The 18,151-nt window shown below is 35.7% G+C and overlaps 1 protein-coding gene across 7 annotated transcripts in view; it reads right to left on the bottom strand.

Moving 5' to 3' along the window:
- The window catches only part of LOC6048722 (mucin-5AC), a 99,672-nt gene that overhangs the window by 26,920 nt on the left and 54,601 nt on the right, over positions 1-18,151 (bottom strand). The window contains exon 2 of one of the 7 annotated variants that reach the window (XM_038264366.1): positions 16,834-17,181. The exons of the other annotated variants lie outside the window; for them this stretch is intronic. Within the exon in view, the coding sequence (XP_038120294.1) occupies positions 16,834-17,181 (348 nt within the window). The remainder of the gene's footprint in view (positions 1-16,833; positions 17,182-18,151) is intronic. 7 annotated transcript variants of the gene reach the window in all.

Below are 18,151 nucleotides of genomic sequence, written 5' to 3'. Positions count from 1 at the left end.
AAAAAGTAAAAACTGAAAATTTGGTTTATTGGACCTTTTCAAAAAAAAAAAAAAAAACTCCAGAATTGTTTCTTCAAGATTCTTCAAAGAAACTTGTACTGTAGCAGAAAAGGAACAAACAAGACGAAGTTATCAACTATGAGAAATCTCCTCCTAGAATTACCTCTAAAGCAAAGCGGTATCTGGAATCTGGTGATCGAATCGTGACGAGTTGTTTGCTAATCGCAATGTTTTGAATATATTTACAGTGTTGAGCCACTTATTATTCCTTCCGAATACTACAAGCCAGTTTTGCAATATTTGTTTATTTATAAATTTGTTCAACTTTTACTCAATCTCTAACGTTCTAGAACAGTTCTATACCTCAATCCTGACCTATCGGAACATGGTTGGCCCCTCCTTCTTAATTCAGCTCGCTCCACACTTTCCCTCTAATGCGAATAATGTTATCAACCCCCTCATCATCTTAGACAACAGCAGACACAGTATATAGAATCAATTGACGTCATTCGATCTTGAAAACAACCTAACCTGATAAGGCTTCCCCCCTCTCTCTATGATTGTGGAGCAAGTGCATTATCAACAGCACAACCGGTTGCACCCGGTGGATTTCTGTTCAAACATCCGCGACGGGAACCTCCCCACAGCCGCGCCACCCACCTACCACCCTGGTGTGTACTACGACGCACCAGTATACTACCAAGACAGACTCAACCTGCAGTTAACTAAATGTATACATAAGGTAGAAAACCGAACGATGAGTGGTTGTTGGCTTCTGGCCGGTCTGGTCGGATGCCACGTGCAGGGCGCGCGCGTTTTGCCGTTGCAAATTCTGACCCCGCCCCCCCCTTCTCTGCTGCTTTTGCCCGCGCGGTCTCTTCCAGGCTTGTGGTTATACAATCTGATGATGTGGTTCTGGATCGTTCAGGGGCCACTTCAATGACTAAGTCGTCACTTGCAACTGCACACTCGGGCGGCTGTTTGTTTTGTGAGCTTACGCTGAGCGTTCAGCATTTCAGGCTTTGATTCGATTCGGCGAAATGTTACGGGAAGCGGGATTACGGCAGGACTAAGTTTTTGTGCATTTTTTAATCCAGGTGGTTTGGTCGTAGGACTTGGATAATAGTTTTTTTTTGAAATGTTGAGATATAAAATAATTTTAAGCGACATTTGGTTCCTGAATACAACAATTTATGCACTTTGAATAAAATTCGAGATTTGAAACATTTGGGGACATCATCCTTGGATGACAAATAGTTTTTCATATTTTTCAGTAAAAATAAGCTGATCTAAAAATAATGAAGCGCTTTTACATTTTTTATTTGATTGAATTAAACTTTATTCAAGCATTGCCTATGTAGAAAGATGCCATTTTGTATAATTAGATATTTCTATGAAAAATCGGTGTGCCTAACAATTAATTCCCCATATAGTAAAAAATAATTGTGATATAGTGAACCACAGATAGTTCTCACTATATAGGAAATTAGTTTTTAGACACACCGATACTATTCGAGGGGCATGTGAATGTTCAAAAATCTATATCTAAAGTTTTTTTTTTAATAGGTCCTATAAACATATGAAAGACAATAGTTTATAGGACCTTTAAAAAACTCCTGATATTTTGTTAAGGATTCTTCTAAAACTTTTTGATATGTTTTAGGGGATTAAAATAGCTTTTTTTGCAATTCCGTCGTGAAACTACTCACTTTTCCTGTCATTCTTGAACGACAAAATAGCCTACTTTTCTGTACCAAACATAACAGAATCGAATAGCAACACTTTTCAAAATAAATGCTGAAAAGTTCTACTTTTCAGCACTCAAATGGGTGCTGAAAAGTTGAACTTTTTAGCACTTGTTTCGAAAAGTAACACTTTTCAACATTTTTTGATTAAAACGATTTATTGACAAAATACATGAAAATTTTACTTAAAATTTCACTCAGTGTGTGTTTTTTGGAATTGCAAAAAATGTTGTATGGAACTCGTTGCAAAACTCGGTGAACCTCGTTGGATAAATGTACGACTCGTGCTGAAAAAATCCTCTTTTTGCAACTTGTTGCATAAACTACTATTTTGCAATTCCGTCGTGAAACTACTTACTTTTCCTGTCATTCTTGAACGACGAAATAGCCTACTTTTCTGTACCAAAAATAACAGAATCGAATAGCAACACTTTTCAAAATAAATGCTGAAAAGTTCTACTTTTCAGCACTCAAATGGGTGCTGAAAAGTTGAACTTTCCAGCACTTGTTTCGAAAAGTAACACTTTTTGATTTAAACGATTTATTGACAAAATACATGAAAATTTGACTTAAAATTTCATTCAGTGTGTGTTTTTTTGGAATTGTAAAAAATGTTGTATGGAACTCGTTGCAAAACTTGATTTTTTCAGCACTCTTCGTATTTATCCAACTCGGTGAAGCTCGTTGGATAAATGTACGACTCGTGCTGAAAAAATCCTCTTTTTGCAACTTGTTGCATAAACTATTATTTTGCGATTCCGCTGTAAAACTGTCAACTTTTCCTGTCCTTCTGGAGAAACGAAACGGCCTACTTTTCCCTACCAAAAATATCAGAATGGAAAATTCATACATTTCAATACCAGTGCGGAAAAGTTCTACTTTTCAGCACTAAAATGAGTGCTGAAAATTTTAAATTTTCAGCACTTGTATCGAAAAGCAACATTTTTCAACATTTTTTTGGTTTTAAACGGTGAATATACTTAACACATGGATGTTTAAAATAAAATTTCATTCAAAAAACGTTTTTTTTAATTGCTAAAAATGTTGTAAGCAACTCGTTGCAAAACTTGATTTTTACAGCACTCGTCGTATTTATCCAACTCGGTAAACCTCGTTGGATAAATGTATGACTCGAGCTAAAAAAAAAAAAATTGAGGAAAAATATGATTTAAAACACAATAACACCAAATTTAACCAATATTTTCAAAATGTAAATTTAAAATTTAGTATCAGAAATTACTTTTTGCAATTCCGCTGTAAAACTGTCAACTTTTCTTGTCCTTCTGGACAAACGAAACGGCCTACTTTTCCCTACTAAAAATAACAGAAAGGAAAATTAATATCTTTCAATACCAGTGCTGAAAAATTCTACTTTTCAGCACCCATTTGAACTTTTCAACACTATTATAGAAAAGTAACATTTTTAAATATTTTTTTTTGTTTTGAACGGTGAATTTACTAAACACATGAATGTTTGACATAAAATTCCATTCAAGAAGCGTTTTTCGGAATTGCAAAAAATGTTGTAAGCAACTCGTTGCAAAACTTGATTTTTTCAGCACTCGTCCTATTTATCCAACTCGGTAAACCTCGTTGGATAAATGTACGACTCGTGCTGAAAAAATCTTCTTTTTGCAACTTGTTGCATAAACTACTATTTCGCAATTCTTACTTTTTTTTTGATAAATTGCGCCATTTTCAGGATAAAATTTTTGTTCGTTTTTTTGCCAGAAGCAAAGCACCCCTGCAAAAAAAAATCAAAAGGATGGATTATTTCATTATTTCTGGAGCAACACGAGAAAAGGGCGCAGAAGCATTTCAACAGTTGCAACTGTTTTGCAATTTCTCAGGCAATACACAGAAAAAAAAGTGTAAATTTACACGACACTGAAATCATGTTTAAAACGTAAACATGCTCGATGTAAATTTGAAATTCAATGTAAATGGTTGTATTTAATTTAAAGAGCCTTAATGTAAAATTAGATTCAACGTAATTCATGAATGTCATGTAAATGGATCATTTGTCACCTTCAAATCATAAATTTGAAAATATGAAAAACATGTAATTACATATTTGATGTAATATTCTTTAAATGTAAAACTCGAAACGCATTTAAATTTCAAATAAAAGTTTGTTTTGCGAATGACAGCTCAAAAGACTGACAAAAACAAAGCAGCTGAAAGTAGTTGATGTTTGGCGCAAGAAAAGTGGACGTGTTTTTGAAATTAAGTGCCAAATTTTGCGTTAAAGAAACTACATTATCAAACATCCAAGAAGCTGCTTGTTTCTCGGAACTTTTAGGCAACACAAGAGAACTTTGGTTAAGCTCGGGAAGGTTCCGGATGGAAATAATCTCATACAGTGATGAGTGGCCCGAGATTTTTTTGGTAAATATTTAATTGAGGTGGAGGCCATCGATTTAGAAATGCACTTGAATTTATATGGATCAAATTTCATTCAGGAGCGATGGTAGTTATTCCAACACATTAATTTGATTCATCTTAAAAGAAATGTGCAAAGCTTTTCCGGCTGCATTGGAGCTGATTTAACGAGGTAAGTAAATTTTAAACAACAAAGCAAACCAATGCATAAGGACTGTAGTGGGTGTGTAAACAAAGAGCGTATCCCTTTCATACCAAATGTAAACATTCTTTAGCGTGAGCAAGATTCACTCTTTGTTTACAAACCCACCATGGCCCTTTTGCATTGTTTTGCTATTAATACTTACGAAATCATTTGATAGCTGCAGCGGTGAATCATCCGTCGTGACAATAACCCGAACTAGAGCAGCTTCCATCTTCCCGCCCTCTTTATCTGACGAAGTACGGATGGTAAGCTGATCTAACAGCGTTGTCGGTCTTGGCTTGGGGGATTCTTCCTTCTCGTCCTCCTCGTCGACCTGGTCAGTAGTCTCGAATTCCACTCTTGGCCAAACTACGGCATCGTATGCTCGCGGAATGATTGGGGTCTAGTCCACTTCCCTCATCCCACAGAGTAAACGGTAGCCGCAGAAGCTGCTGCATTAGTAGTGACCGGAGATTTCGTTGGTTGTTCGTCCATCTTCCGATTCGATGGTGCACCACTCTTAACTTCCGGATTACATCCAGGTCTCGTGCCTATCGGTAAATTTTTCCTTGTAATTATGATATTTCGTATAAATTGCACGACTTTGTGATGATACTTACGAAATAGGCTTTTAAAATTAACTTTAGTTATCCAAATATCTTTAGTTATCCAAATATCAAACCACCTTTTTTTATTGTTTGATGTTTTGAAAACTGACAGAACGTTGAAGGTGTCGAATTAGTTTACACGACAATCTTTACATACAATGGTTTGGAAAAATTGAATTCATTCTAACTCCGACAAGCAGTTGGATTCTTATTTTGATTAGTTTTTGTGTACCCAAAAGAGAGTACAGAATTTCTAAAGTTGAGATGTTATTTTTAAACTAACACGTGAAATGCAACAATAGCATTTTGGAAGAAAGATTAGTTTTTGTAATTCTCTAGATATAGATAGGTAATTTTTCAACAAAAAAATATCCAAAAAACTTAATTAAGCTCTACGTCAGGGGTGCCCAATCTTTTGGGAATGCCATATCTGATCTTACTAGAACAGAGTAGGTTTGTTCAATTTTTTTGGGAAAAATAAGTTTATATAGTGGTTTTGCCAATAAAACACAAACTTTTGATTTTAAGAAAGAAATCAAAACTTTCAAAAAAAAAATTAATTTAATTTGCATAAGGCATTTTATGAGATGTTTTTATTCATACGTTAAAAAAACTTAATTTGGATTAAAAAAACTGTGTTCTTTGTAGATTTTTTTTTGCGGTGCGGTTAAATCATTTAAAATACACTGCAAATTTAAACAGTGGAGTATTATATTTTTTTGATCAATTTTAATTCATTGTTCTTCCATTCTTTTAAATTTTGCACTTCAAATATTACAAACAATTTTTTTTTCAAAATCATGCATTTGCCTATAGTTTGGGATACGTTTTTCCAGCAATATTTTCTTATTTTCTGAAAAATACTTTAAGTTAACACAGTTAAAACTTTTGCAAATTAAAGTATTATTTTCCTTTGAAAATTTACAGTCAACAATTATAATTTATACATGTTTCAGATTGATACGAAACGTTGACTTCAATCAAAACGTAGTCTTTCGTCTACATAATTTTCAAATAAAATTATGTAAAAAAATTAAAATATATATTAAAACAAAACAGAAGAAAAATCTTAATTAAAGTTGATTTAGCCTCGCTGTTAAATTGCTAAAAATGTTTGCCGATAGGGTTTTTTTTATTCTTAACTTATTTTTATTATGTCCGTTTAGGTGCTGTGACCAGGTTAGGACCGAGGAACGGTTCAAAATAATTTAGGATACATTATTGCCGATAGGGTTATTTCAGACCGATGTCACGCACACTGAATCACAATTTGTTTTGCTGGACAGTACAAAAAATCAATCTTTTGTGTGAACGTACACGCTCACATAGATAACTCTATTGGATGAAATTTCCGTTCTTAATTTTACTTTAAAAAACTAACTTAATCCACCTATGTGGTTGGAGCCTTCCTCACAACAATGGCTGTACACAAGTTTCATCTATTTTTTAGAACCGACTTCCAAAAAGTACATCAATATCACTTAAGGGGACATATCTCGAGACAGGGTTGCCAGATCTTCAATGTTTTGCACTCGTTGGAAAGGTCTTTTGATAACCTAACCAACGATGGGTCGGATGATGGACCCGGACATAGTTTACATACAGTTAAGTGAGATCCAAATATATGTGAAAACACATTTTTATACATAACTTTTGAACTACTTATCGAAACTTCAATCTGTATAAAACTCGATCTATGGGACCCTAAACCAAGTCGAATGCACCAAGTTCGGGTCAAATCGGTTCAGCCAGTGTCGAGAAACGTGAGCTAGTTTGTTGGTCACATACATACATACACACACACATACACACAGACATTTGTTCAGTTTTCGATTCTGAGTCGATATGTATACATAAAGGTGGGTCTACGACGTTTTTATACGAAGTTCATTTTTAGAGCAGGATTATAGCCTTTCCTCAGTGAGGAAGGCAAAAATAAAACTCAGTCTCATGGCAAAATTAATTAATTCAAGAGTTTTTTGAAAAGGTCCTAGGGAGCGTAACGCAAAAAATCGGATTTTTAGAAGCCCTTCCCCCCCACTCAAAATAAAATTTGCACACAAATTTTTAAAAAATTGTATGAAGCGTAACACGACCTTTGACACCCCCGCCCCCCCTCCCCCCAACTGCGTTACGTAATAAAATAACGCTTCCCTATAAGCTATTGTGTTTCATATGTTTATAGGTTCTCTAAAAAAAAAAACTCTAAATTTCCTTTTATCCTTTTATACTGACTATACCACTAATGCAAAAAAATCCTTGCCCTACCCAATTTTGATTACTTGAAACTCCGACAAACGCCCGGTTGACCAGTCTATCACCTAAGTTAACTTACAGGTCGTTGAGTTTAGTTGTCAAAGTGGTTATAGTAAACAAAAACAACATCGAGTGCGTACCGTGCGAATAAAATTGCGACGTTTTGTAGCTTTTGGCACGGAAATTTAACTTAAAGATCCTGCAGGACACGGTAGATTTTGAATGCGGACGGTGATTTGGACACCGTTAGGCAAATAATTTCTAGCCCAATGCCGATCAACTGTCGGGAACTTGCAGAAAAGGGCGCTTCAAAATGGACGAGACCGGTATTGTTAGGTAAGATTCTTTTTTTATTTGCTGTGTCTGTTATAAAAACTATCATCTTCTAGATAACGACAACGTTGGATTAGTGTGTGCGAAGGTGACTAAGATATAGTACCAACTTGCTGAATGTGCCCGGTGGCAATACGTAGTCGCTGCATCTAGACGGTAAGACGGCTAAAAGAAGGTCTTCCTTCTAGCAACTAACCGTTCTCAAATTCAACACAGCTGACAACATGGTCTAACCACCGACAAGAGGGGCTACTCGGTTTGCCGTTGCTGGTGCTGGAGCCCTCCATGAAGAACCCGAGAGCTCGAGTCTAGAGGTGGACTTCGCCGAAGACGTCAAATTCCTGCAGCAGAACGCGATGGAGGCTTCGTAAGCTTCTAGCATAATCAGTGATTACTTAATTTGTATCGCTTGATTCCTGGGAATGAGGGGGCGTAATGACAACTACATGCTTTCACTGTGCCAACGAGTTGACCTGAGTGTTCAGCAGGTGGGACGAATTATTCAGCGCATTGATTTTATTTGTGGATCTAATATTGTGTTTCGTTGCAGCTCCCGGTTCGCAGCTGCTTTGTCCAGCGCAAGGGTTGCAAAATCGAGAATCGAAAACTTGCTGCTATCAATGACAAGCTGCATCAGGTCATTCGTGTCCGCTTTCTTCACTTGTGTACACTTGATTGAACCCCTGGCGTGAGATGAGAATACTGGCCGTAATTTGGAGCGAGGATCTGCGGCAGTTAGATGTGACTGCCGTGTTCGATTCTCAGACGTTTGGTGTGCCATTTGTAATATCTCGATTACAACATTATTTGCATAACTGTAAGTAGATATGTAATGTTTTTAAATTCCTAAGCCAATTCCGCAGAGCTAAATTCACAATTTATATGTTTATACAGCCAACTTTTTTTAAATTTAATTTAGTGTTTTTATTACTCCGTTGAATTCAAAATCTGAATAATTTCAAGCTTTTAGTCCACTGTAGTTTGAAATCATTTACCTTTGTCATTTCCATTCAATAAAAAGCACTGTTTGAAGTCAGCTGCTAATATTGATTAGAAAAGATAGCAAAACCTTTCAAACAACACATGGCCATAAAAGAATTTGAAATTTACATCGGATTTAAAATTCAACGGAGTAAAAAAAATTTATTGCTTCGGTAAATTTACATTATTTTCATCGGAAATTTACACGTTTTCGAAGGCTTGATTGCTCGGCACGTTTACGTCGGAAGGCATGTAAATTTCAGATGAAGTTAATGTAAATTAGCATCATTAATGACGTGCACTTTTGGTACATCATAAATGATGTAAATTTACCGATTTATTTTTTTCTGTGTAGGCAACTATTTTACATTTCGAATTTTGAGAACAAATTACCAGAAGCTTGAGAAATAGCAAATGCTCCTCCGCCCTTTTTTTCTGTTGCTCCGGATTTTTAGGTTCTGTTGTTCTCATTTCTGGTTGTTGAGATATAGCTTATTAAAGTATTAAGCCTGATTTACAAAAAGTTTTTATAAACGTTCTTTTATTATGTAACGCATAAGGCTGGTGCAAATATTTTTAAAACTTAAATAAAAGTAGTTTTTTTTTCGGATTTTTTTTTGCTTAATGTGTAATATTAAGGACATATAATAACACAATTGAATAGATATACTTCTAGAAATAGAAAAATTTGTTTATGCGATGCATTGCATCAAGATGTTTTAATTAGTCAAGTATGATTATTTGTAGATTGTAGCTCAAAACAATTTTTTTCGTATAAACAATATGAGCAATTCTCTACGAAATTGATCTTTTTTTTTTAAATTTGAATTTTTGTATTTTTTAATCCAGCTGAAACTTTTTTGATGCCTTCGGTACGCCCAAAGAAGCCATTTTGCATCATTAATTTGTGCATACAAAAATGCTATATGAAGATTCAAAAATCTGTATCTTTTGAAGAAATTTTTTGATCGATTTGGTGTCTTCGATAAAGTTGTAGGTATGGATAAGAACTACACTGAAAAAAATGATACAGGGTAAAAAAATATTGGTGATTTTTAATTTAACTTTTTGTCACCAAAACTTGATTTGCAAAAAAACACTATTTTTTATTTTTTTATTTTTTGGTATGTTTTAGGGGATATAAAATGCCAACTTTTCAGAAATTTCCAGGTTGTGCAAAAAATCTTTGACCGAGTTATAATTTTTTGAAACAATACCGATTTTTTTTTTTTCAAAAAATCGGAAAATTGGTTGCAAAGTTTTTTCAACTTCATGTTTCGATGTAAAATTAAATTTGCAATCAAGAAATACTCAAGTGAAATTTTGATAAAGTGCACCGTTTTAAAGTTAAAGCCATTTTAAGGTAACTTTTTTGAAAATAGTCGCAGTTTTCAATTTTTTTAAATTAGTGTACATGCTTGCCCACCTTTAAATTTTTTTGAAAAACTGAGAAAATTCTTTAAATTTTGCTTTTTTTAATTTTTTTTTTTTTCATAAAATTATTTTTATTAGGTCCTTTTCGGTACTGGGACCTGGTTAGGACCGACTCGGCTTTTGTAATTACATTTGACTTAATAATTACAGAGGATCTTGTGTGTAAATGTTAGTGGGAGGGGAGCCGATTACCCGCGGCCTACTCGGGGTTAGTAGGGAAGGGATTGATGTTAAAGACAAGGCGTGGGAAGGGAAGGGGGATTGTGTAGGGGTCTTGGTTGGCTCTGCTGGCCTTTGCGTTTTGTCCTCAGCCGCAACTCGGTGTCCAGCTGCTGGGGCCTTTTTTTAATTTTGTTGATACGACCCTTAGTTGCGATTTACAATGTTAAAATATGAAACATTCGTGAAATTTTTCGATCTTTTCGAAAACAATTTTTTCAAAAAAATTAAATTAAGACTAACATCCAAAAGGGCGTGATTTTAAACGTTTGGCCTTTTGAAATGTTTGTCTCAGCATCTCAGATTTTTTTTAAGTGGGACAACTTGTGCACTAATTAAAAAAAATTAAAACTACGACTTTTTTCAAAACTTACCTAAAAATGGTTTTAACTTGAAAACGGTGCACTTCATCAAAATTTCACTTAAGTACTTTTTGATTGCAAATTTAATTTTACATCGAAAAATGAAGTTGAAAAAAATCAGTATCGATTAAAAAAAATCATAACTCGGTCAAAGATTTTTTGCCCGTTCTGGAAATTTCTGATAAGTTTGCATTTGATGTTTAGTTTAGTGACAAATAGGTAAATAAAAAATCACCAATTTTTGTTTAACGTGTATCATTCTTTTTCAGTGAAGTCCTTATCCATACCTACAACTTTGCCGATGACACCAAATCGATCAAAAAATTCCTTCAAAATATACAGATTTTTGAATTTTCTTATATCATTTTTGTATGGACAGCTGCCAAATTTGTAAGGAAAATTATATGGAAAAACTAATGATGCAAAATGGCTTCTTTTGCATACCGAAGGCACAAAAAAAATGCAATGACCGAAATTTTTGGTAGGTCAGTTTAATTAGCTTTAATTTTTCAACTGACGATATCTTAGAAATTTTTGGTTAAATTTTCAATGGTAAAAAAATGGAAAAAATCCTGAGTTTTTTTTAGAAAAGGTTTTATATGCAATTGTGTTTCTTGTGTTTATAGGACCTTTTAAAAAAATAACTCTAGAAATAGGGGAACCCGTATAAACTTTTAAAAATATTTAAAACGGCTTTAATATAACCGTTTCTGAATTTTTTTTTTTGAATTATTTGAAAACAGTCCAATGATTCTTTGGGAAATGTGTATCAAAACGTTTTGTTTTGAATAGATGACAATGGCTTTGAGCTTACAGACCATGACGAATAAAACAGTAGTTATTAGCATTGAATCAATCTGAAAAATAGTCTAAAAATATATTCTGCTCATCTGAGTAAGAATTATTCAAGCCCACTAATGAACTATAATCTGTGTTTATTTTGTATTTTTTTTTTTTTTTTTGAAGAAATATGTGATTTGTGGTTTGATTAGCAAAATCAAAAGGAACACAGAAATATGTGTTTTGTAAACGTAATTGTCGAGGCCACTCCAATGTTCGATCTTTCTGTTTAAATGCACACAAACAATAAAAACAAGCATCAGTCTCGAGGATTGCAAATAAGCAATTTTCCAGGAAAATGCCACGCTTGCAGCCCGCTAAATACCTTTGTGCCCCCGGTTGTACGGCTTCCCCACTAATGGCTTAGTGCGCCACCGCCATACAGTTATAGTTTGCGCTCAACTTTTATATAACGCCTTATCCAACCTTTTCCGCTTGCTTTTGATCCTGAACCTGACACTGCTGCCGGTGGGTTTCAACAGGTGGGCGATTTTCCAACCCCCCCCCTCCCGTGATCATCTGGCTACCGATTCACCTGCCATTGGCAGGCTAGAGAAAAGTGCGACTCGAAGACCTGTCGAGGACAGGGCTCTCCTGTTCCGCCCACGCACCATTAGCAACGTGTGTGTGTGTTGGCATTATCCAGGTCACACGCTGGGCGGAGATTTCGGATCGGATTGCCGCACGGAGTCGGAGTTAAAAGCGGTTTTTAAGCTCGAGTTGTAATGTCAAAGCAAATCGATTTAAGTTTGTTTGGTCCTGAATTTCGTTGGAAGCGAGAATACTGCCATGAAGATGGTCCTAACTGTTCATCATCATCCATGGACCACGTGTCTCGGACGCACATGGCCCTAGTTGTCTCGTCTGATAGAGAGCAGTGATACAATTTCAATTGCAAGACTTGAGATTGAGCAATATTATGCATTTTTTTCAATAGTTTTGCCCACCTTTTTGTAGTTTCTTATTAGAATGATTCGCTCCCAGAACATACCTGTAAGAAGAGAAGAAAAGAAGAGATTGTAATTTTGTGAGATTTTACAAATTAATAATAATTAAACAAACAGAGCAAAGAATCTACCACGTATTGCGCTTCACCTTTAGAAAGGCTTCCACACCCCGGGAATCCCGGCACGGCTCGCCGAACCTACGTCAATGTGGCAGCCAGCAGTTGTTATGCAACCCCCCACTCCCTCTTCCCTCATGCTCTCCTAGAGGAGCACCCTTCGGGTCGGTTCCCGGATTGTTTTGTGGTTCTGTTTGCGACAGGGCGGGAGATTATATAAAATACGACAACAACAAAAACGGAATGACGACTATTTAGGCTTATTTTTTTTAAACCAATACGAAAAAAATAATAATTTTAGAAAAATATGACTAAACATGCATCAAACTTTTCCACACGAACTATCAACTCGATTGCATTAACTTGTCACGACCACCTGTTGTAACAGTTCGCAGTGTGTTGTAACTGGAAACTCTGCTCCTACTTTAGAGTTAAATGTGCTCTCCTGTGTGTACAGAAAAACCTGTCGCTGTGGTTAGCCGACAGCAAACTGACATGGACGGGCTTTAATTGCCGCACAGTTGCACACATGTCTGGATTTTAAAAATAGACTCACGCTATCACACGGCCCCATCATTGGCGGAACCGGGATCATTCCAGACACGTGGAATGCTCACAGACAAGTGGATTTGAAAATTTGCTTTTTAATTAAGGTTTTTGAAAAATTCACTTTCAAGTCACTAATTTTATTTTCAATGCTTTTGTTCTTTGACTTTTATTTTTAAAACATGATTTTTATTTGTTATTTTTAAATTTTTATTTCAAAACACTTATTGAGATATGAATATCCTTAAACAACATAATCTTGTTTTTATTTGCATTTGAAAATTCAAAATACATCCATAGTCTTGATTAGGCTGTTACAAATATGTTTCAAAGTTTTTGTCTAATCGACATCAGAGATACCTTCTGACTCGATTCCAAAAAAAAACTCTAGAGTTGTTTTTGAGTAGGTCCTTTAAACATTTAAAACACACTACAGTATTTGTTCGCAAAATGGGCTGAGAACGTAGTCCAGTCACTCGCTAACTGGGCTGATCGAAAAATGACGAGGGGACCACCGATGCATAAGATTTTCCTGATGAAATATAAAGATAAAAGTTATTCAAAATTATGTACAATGCGTACTTTTCATTATTCTTGAATTGTGACTTGAAATTACATAAAAGTTTGAAAAAAAGTTTTTTTTTGTTTATTGAACATGATTTTTGCATCCATTAACCCCTCGGTTATTTCGGTTTGTTTTGGCATTTGACATTTGACTGGGCGTTAAAAAAAAGTAAAAGTTAAAAAGCAGCCCAGTTAAACAACGGCCGGTTACCGAACAACTACTATAGTTTATAGGACCTTTTCAAAAAAAAACTCTACTGCCCATGATCGCATAAATGTCCCATATGCATTTTCATCATTTTTGAGTTATAGATGCAGTTTGGTTTAAAATCGTGTGCTCTTTCAAAAGAGCCTATAACATCCAGTACTTTGTTCTAGACATCAGGAGGAAATCCAGTATTTTTGTGAAAACTTAACACGTAGCCTTAGGTGTGGGACAACCTTCAAATGCGTTTTTCTCAGCATTCTGTTTTTACATATGGGACATTTATGGGAACATGGGCAGTCTAGTACTGTGCCAATTTTGAGACAAATCTGTTTTAAAAGATTTAAGGGTTGCTATACTGCCCACGTTCGCATAAATGTCCCATATGCAAAAACAGCAAGCTGAGAAAAACGCATTTGAAGTTTATCCCACACATAACCCTACGTATTTCACGAAAAAACTCGATTTCCTCCTGCTTTCTAGAACAAAATAGTCAAGGCACAAAACCCGATAATAGCGATGCAAGAAGCAAATAGTGTAACAGGCCAGTTTTTTTATGGATCTAGACTAAATCGACCCTCCTGAATCCGAATCTGCCTGTTGATTTTCCCGATTCTCCAAGGGAACCGAGATATTCAAGATGGCGTCCAATATGGCGGCTGAATGGAAAAATCACAATAAAAAGATTTTTAAGTTCAATCAACAACTCAAATTTTTCTAAATTGGGGTCGCTGAACTCGAATATGACCCCTAGAATACTCTAAAGTACACAGGGAATGTGCAATCCAAGATGGCGGCCAATATGGCGAAGTAAGAATATTTTAAATGTTTATACAGAAATGTAACAGGCAATCAACAGGTCAAATTTGTGGTTTTTTTTTTTTGCTACAAATCGACGAAAATGATTTTTTAGGTCACCCTAATAGAAATGAAACCCTTTGAAGCATTTTGGGGTCATGTTTGAGCTCGGTAACTCAAAATTAGACAAGGATTTTTTTTAATTGATTTACACAAAATATCGTATCTTTGACAGAGCATTCCGAAAGACATATGGTCGAATGGACAAAACGTCGAATGCCAAAAGGTCGAATGGACAAATGGTCGAATGGACAAAACGTGAAAAGAACAAAAGGTCAAAAAACATTCTACAAAACAAAACTTTTGATTTGAGCCTAAATACACAAATATTGATAAGCAGCTATGGAAAGGTGATTTGAACGTTTTTCTTTTATTTCACTTACATATTCTTAAAAATTTAGAGGTATTCTGAATAAAAACTTGTCACCGGATTTTTGGAGACTATTTAAAAGGGGGAGGGGGGGGGGGGATTAGAGGGGGTTTATCTGTAAAAATATAAATAAATACGATATTTTTAATATATACAGCAATGTTTTTGAAGTCAGATTTTTCTTAGGGATCTATTCTGACCATGAAAGATAGAATGAAAAAGGATAGAAAACTTGCAACAATATCATTTAAATTTGAATTTGAAAGAATATATTTTTAATTTAAAAAAAAAACCTTAAAAATATTATAAAAGTCGACCTTTTTTTTTTTTTGAAAGAACAGCTCATGTTTAAAAGAATGGAAAAACTCACAAAAATATTTTGACTAATTGTCAAATACATAAAAAAATAGTTGTTTTTTTAAATAATAATAAACTTTCAAAATATTTCACAAGTCGAACTTTTTTTCAAAGAACTGCTCATGTTTGAATGAATGGAAAAAAAACTCCTAAAAATTTTACGACAAACAAGAATAGGTTGTTTTTGAAAATAAAACATAAACTTTAAAAATATTTTAGAAGTCGAAGTTTTTTTTTGGAAGAACTGTTCTAGTTTGCAAGAATGGAAAAAACTCTAAAAAATATTTCGACAAACAAGAAAATGTTGTCTTTAAAAATAAAATATAAACGAAAAAAATATTTTTGATGTCGCACATTATTTTTTGGATGTTTCAAAGAATAGAAACACTCAAAAAATGTTTTGACAATCAAGAATAGGTTGTTTCTCAAAATAAAATCGGAAATAAACTTCCGAAATATTTTTGAAGTCAAACTTTTGTTTTAAGTAACTGCTCATATTTAAAAAATGTAAAAACTCACAAAAATATTACAAACAAGCAACAGTTGTTTTCAAAAAGTAAAATAAACCTTCAAAATATTTTAGAAGTCGAACATTTTTTTTCAAAGAACTGCTCATGTTTGATAGAATGGAGAAGGTTGCTTAAAAAAACTTGAAAAGTATTGAAGAAGTCGAACTTATTTTGGAAGAACTGCTCATGTTTGCAAGCAGGGGGTAGCGAAGAAGCCGCCATCTTGGAGGTTCAGATAACAAACACTGAGAATCAGTATTATACATATTACTATGGTAACACGAAGTGTGTTGTTCTGGTTGAACTCAAAAGTCCCATGCAAATGTGTAAACACAAAAGAAAAACTGTGTAATGCCGATTCTCAGTGTACGGGCGCACTGTTTGATCGACCAAAAGAAAAATGCAAAAAAAAAGAAAAGTCATTTTTTTCACGTGTTTCTTCAGGAACTTATTGCGAAATTGCGAAAAACTGTAAAATCAAAAACCCAAACATTGATTAATTGTTATGGGCTACCATTTGACAGCTAGTGCTTTTGTTGTGGGCTTTCATTTGACAATCGTTCTAATGTCGACTGCTGTCAGTTTGCTTTGGTCGGAATAGGGTTGCCATCCCCCCGTTTGAAAGAATGGAAATCTTCTGAAAAAATGGAATGGAATGATGAATATTCTGTTTATTTAAAAACAAAGATCATTACTAAATGGATGGATAAATCAAGGATTAACTCACAGAAAAAAAATCAGACTTGTTTGTAAGAAAAAAGTTTTTTCAAGTTTTTTTTTTTAAGAATTATATATTAATTATTATTTGTTTCATTTTTTTCACATTCGACCTTAGTTCTTTCGACCTTTTGTCACTCGACCATTTGTCGCACATCCGTTTTTTGTGTGTTTTAAATACCCCTAACATAGGGCAGTTTCAAAAACGCCCAAAAACCAAAAAAATAGGACCTCTTCAAAAAACAAACTACACGCTTGTTAATTTTCAATGATACCATTCGCCCCGCTCCCCAACCTTACCCTTCAGATAGTGCCGTATCCACTTCTTCTTGGGGGCGGCCGCCCGTCGGCGACACTCCTCCAGCGGTGGCGGCGACTGCCGCTGCTCGGGGCTAGCGACCTGTTCCGGTTCCAGCTGATCCTGTGCCGCATCCACCTCCATCGTTTCCACCCCCAGTTCCGACTTGACGGGACTCTTCCTGATGCTGAAGTCCTGCGGCTCGTCCGCGATGACGGCCACCTTCACCGGCGGCGGTTCCAGTTCCGGTTCCGGATGGGCGCTGTTCATCGCGTTGCCGCACTCGGTCATGCAGATGCCGTAGTACTGGTTGTTCAGGAGGTTATTTTTCGCGTTTTGGCGCCGCTTGGTTACTGTTGAGTACCCCTCGTTTGAGTACTAGTCAAATGACAGTACAAATACATGTAACGCGCGTTCTCTAACTTACCTTAAATAAACGAGCTTGTGCTCTATTCGGCCTCTTTTACCGCTGAACTCCAAACGGACGACATCGTACTTTCTGCTCTGCAAACCTTATCACAACACAACTCACATCTCTAAATCCCGGTTGTTTTAATTGGCGACGAAGGAGTGAAGAACTACGCGAGCGATTTTTTTTCTTTCGGTGGTGTATTTAATCGGACAGTTTTTTTTAAATCAATTTTTCCTTTGCGGGATTGAAACGATCGTCCTGTTCGGGTGTGCACGCATCGGAGAAGAAATTTGCTGGCCATTGTGTGCGAGTAGCGGTGGCACCATTTTGTTTTCTACAAACCGACGCCGAGTGGGCAGCAGCAAAAAACCGAGGATTCTGTCGGTGTGCCTGGAAGTGCGGTACCTGTTGGCCGGAGATTTGCATCGGAACGGTTGCAGCACGGCGAATTCCGTGGTTCGGGCGGCAAGTGGCACGATTTTGCGCGGCGTATTCCGGTGGATTTTTGCTGATTCGGTGCGGTGAAGTTTCTTTTTTTTGCGGTGGTTTGGAGCATCGGCAGTTCCAGCGGCATTTTTGGGACAAAGGAGAGCGTTCGTTGGCGGCGGTGACCAGGCGATTTGTTCTTGGACCGGGAGAAAGCAGCTTTGGTAAGCTAGGGCAATTGGAGTCAAGTGATCTTTTGCCAAAAATAATTTCAATAAAAAAATAATTCCTTAGCAAGTATCACTGAGGAGTTTGTGAGGAAAAATTCATGTGAGCTTATTAATCGACTAAAACCGGGTTGCTTTGTAAGTGTGTGTGTGTGAATCTTTTGTTCGTTTGAACAAAGGGTTTCGCCATTTTATTTATTGGTTCATTAAGAGAGTTTTTCTTTTTCTTTAATTTAGTGAGGCCAAATTGCCACG

This window comes from Culex quinquefasciatus, chromosome 3, assembly GCF_015732765.1.
Source record: "Culex quinquefasciatus strain JHB chromosome 3, VPISU_Cqui_1.0_pri_paternal, whole genome shotgun sequence".
NCBI lineage: Eukaryota > Metazoa > Arthropoda > Insecta > Diptera > Culicidae > Culex > Culex quinquefasciatus.
Note: the sequence above shows the minus strand (reverse complement) of the source record. Positions and strands in the feature narration are given on the sequence as shown.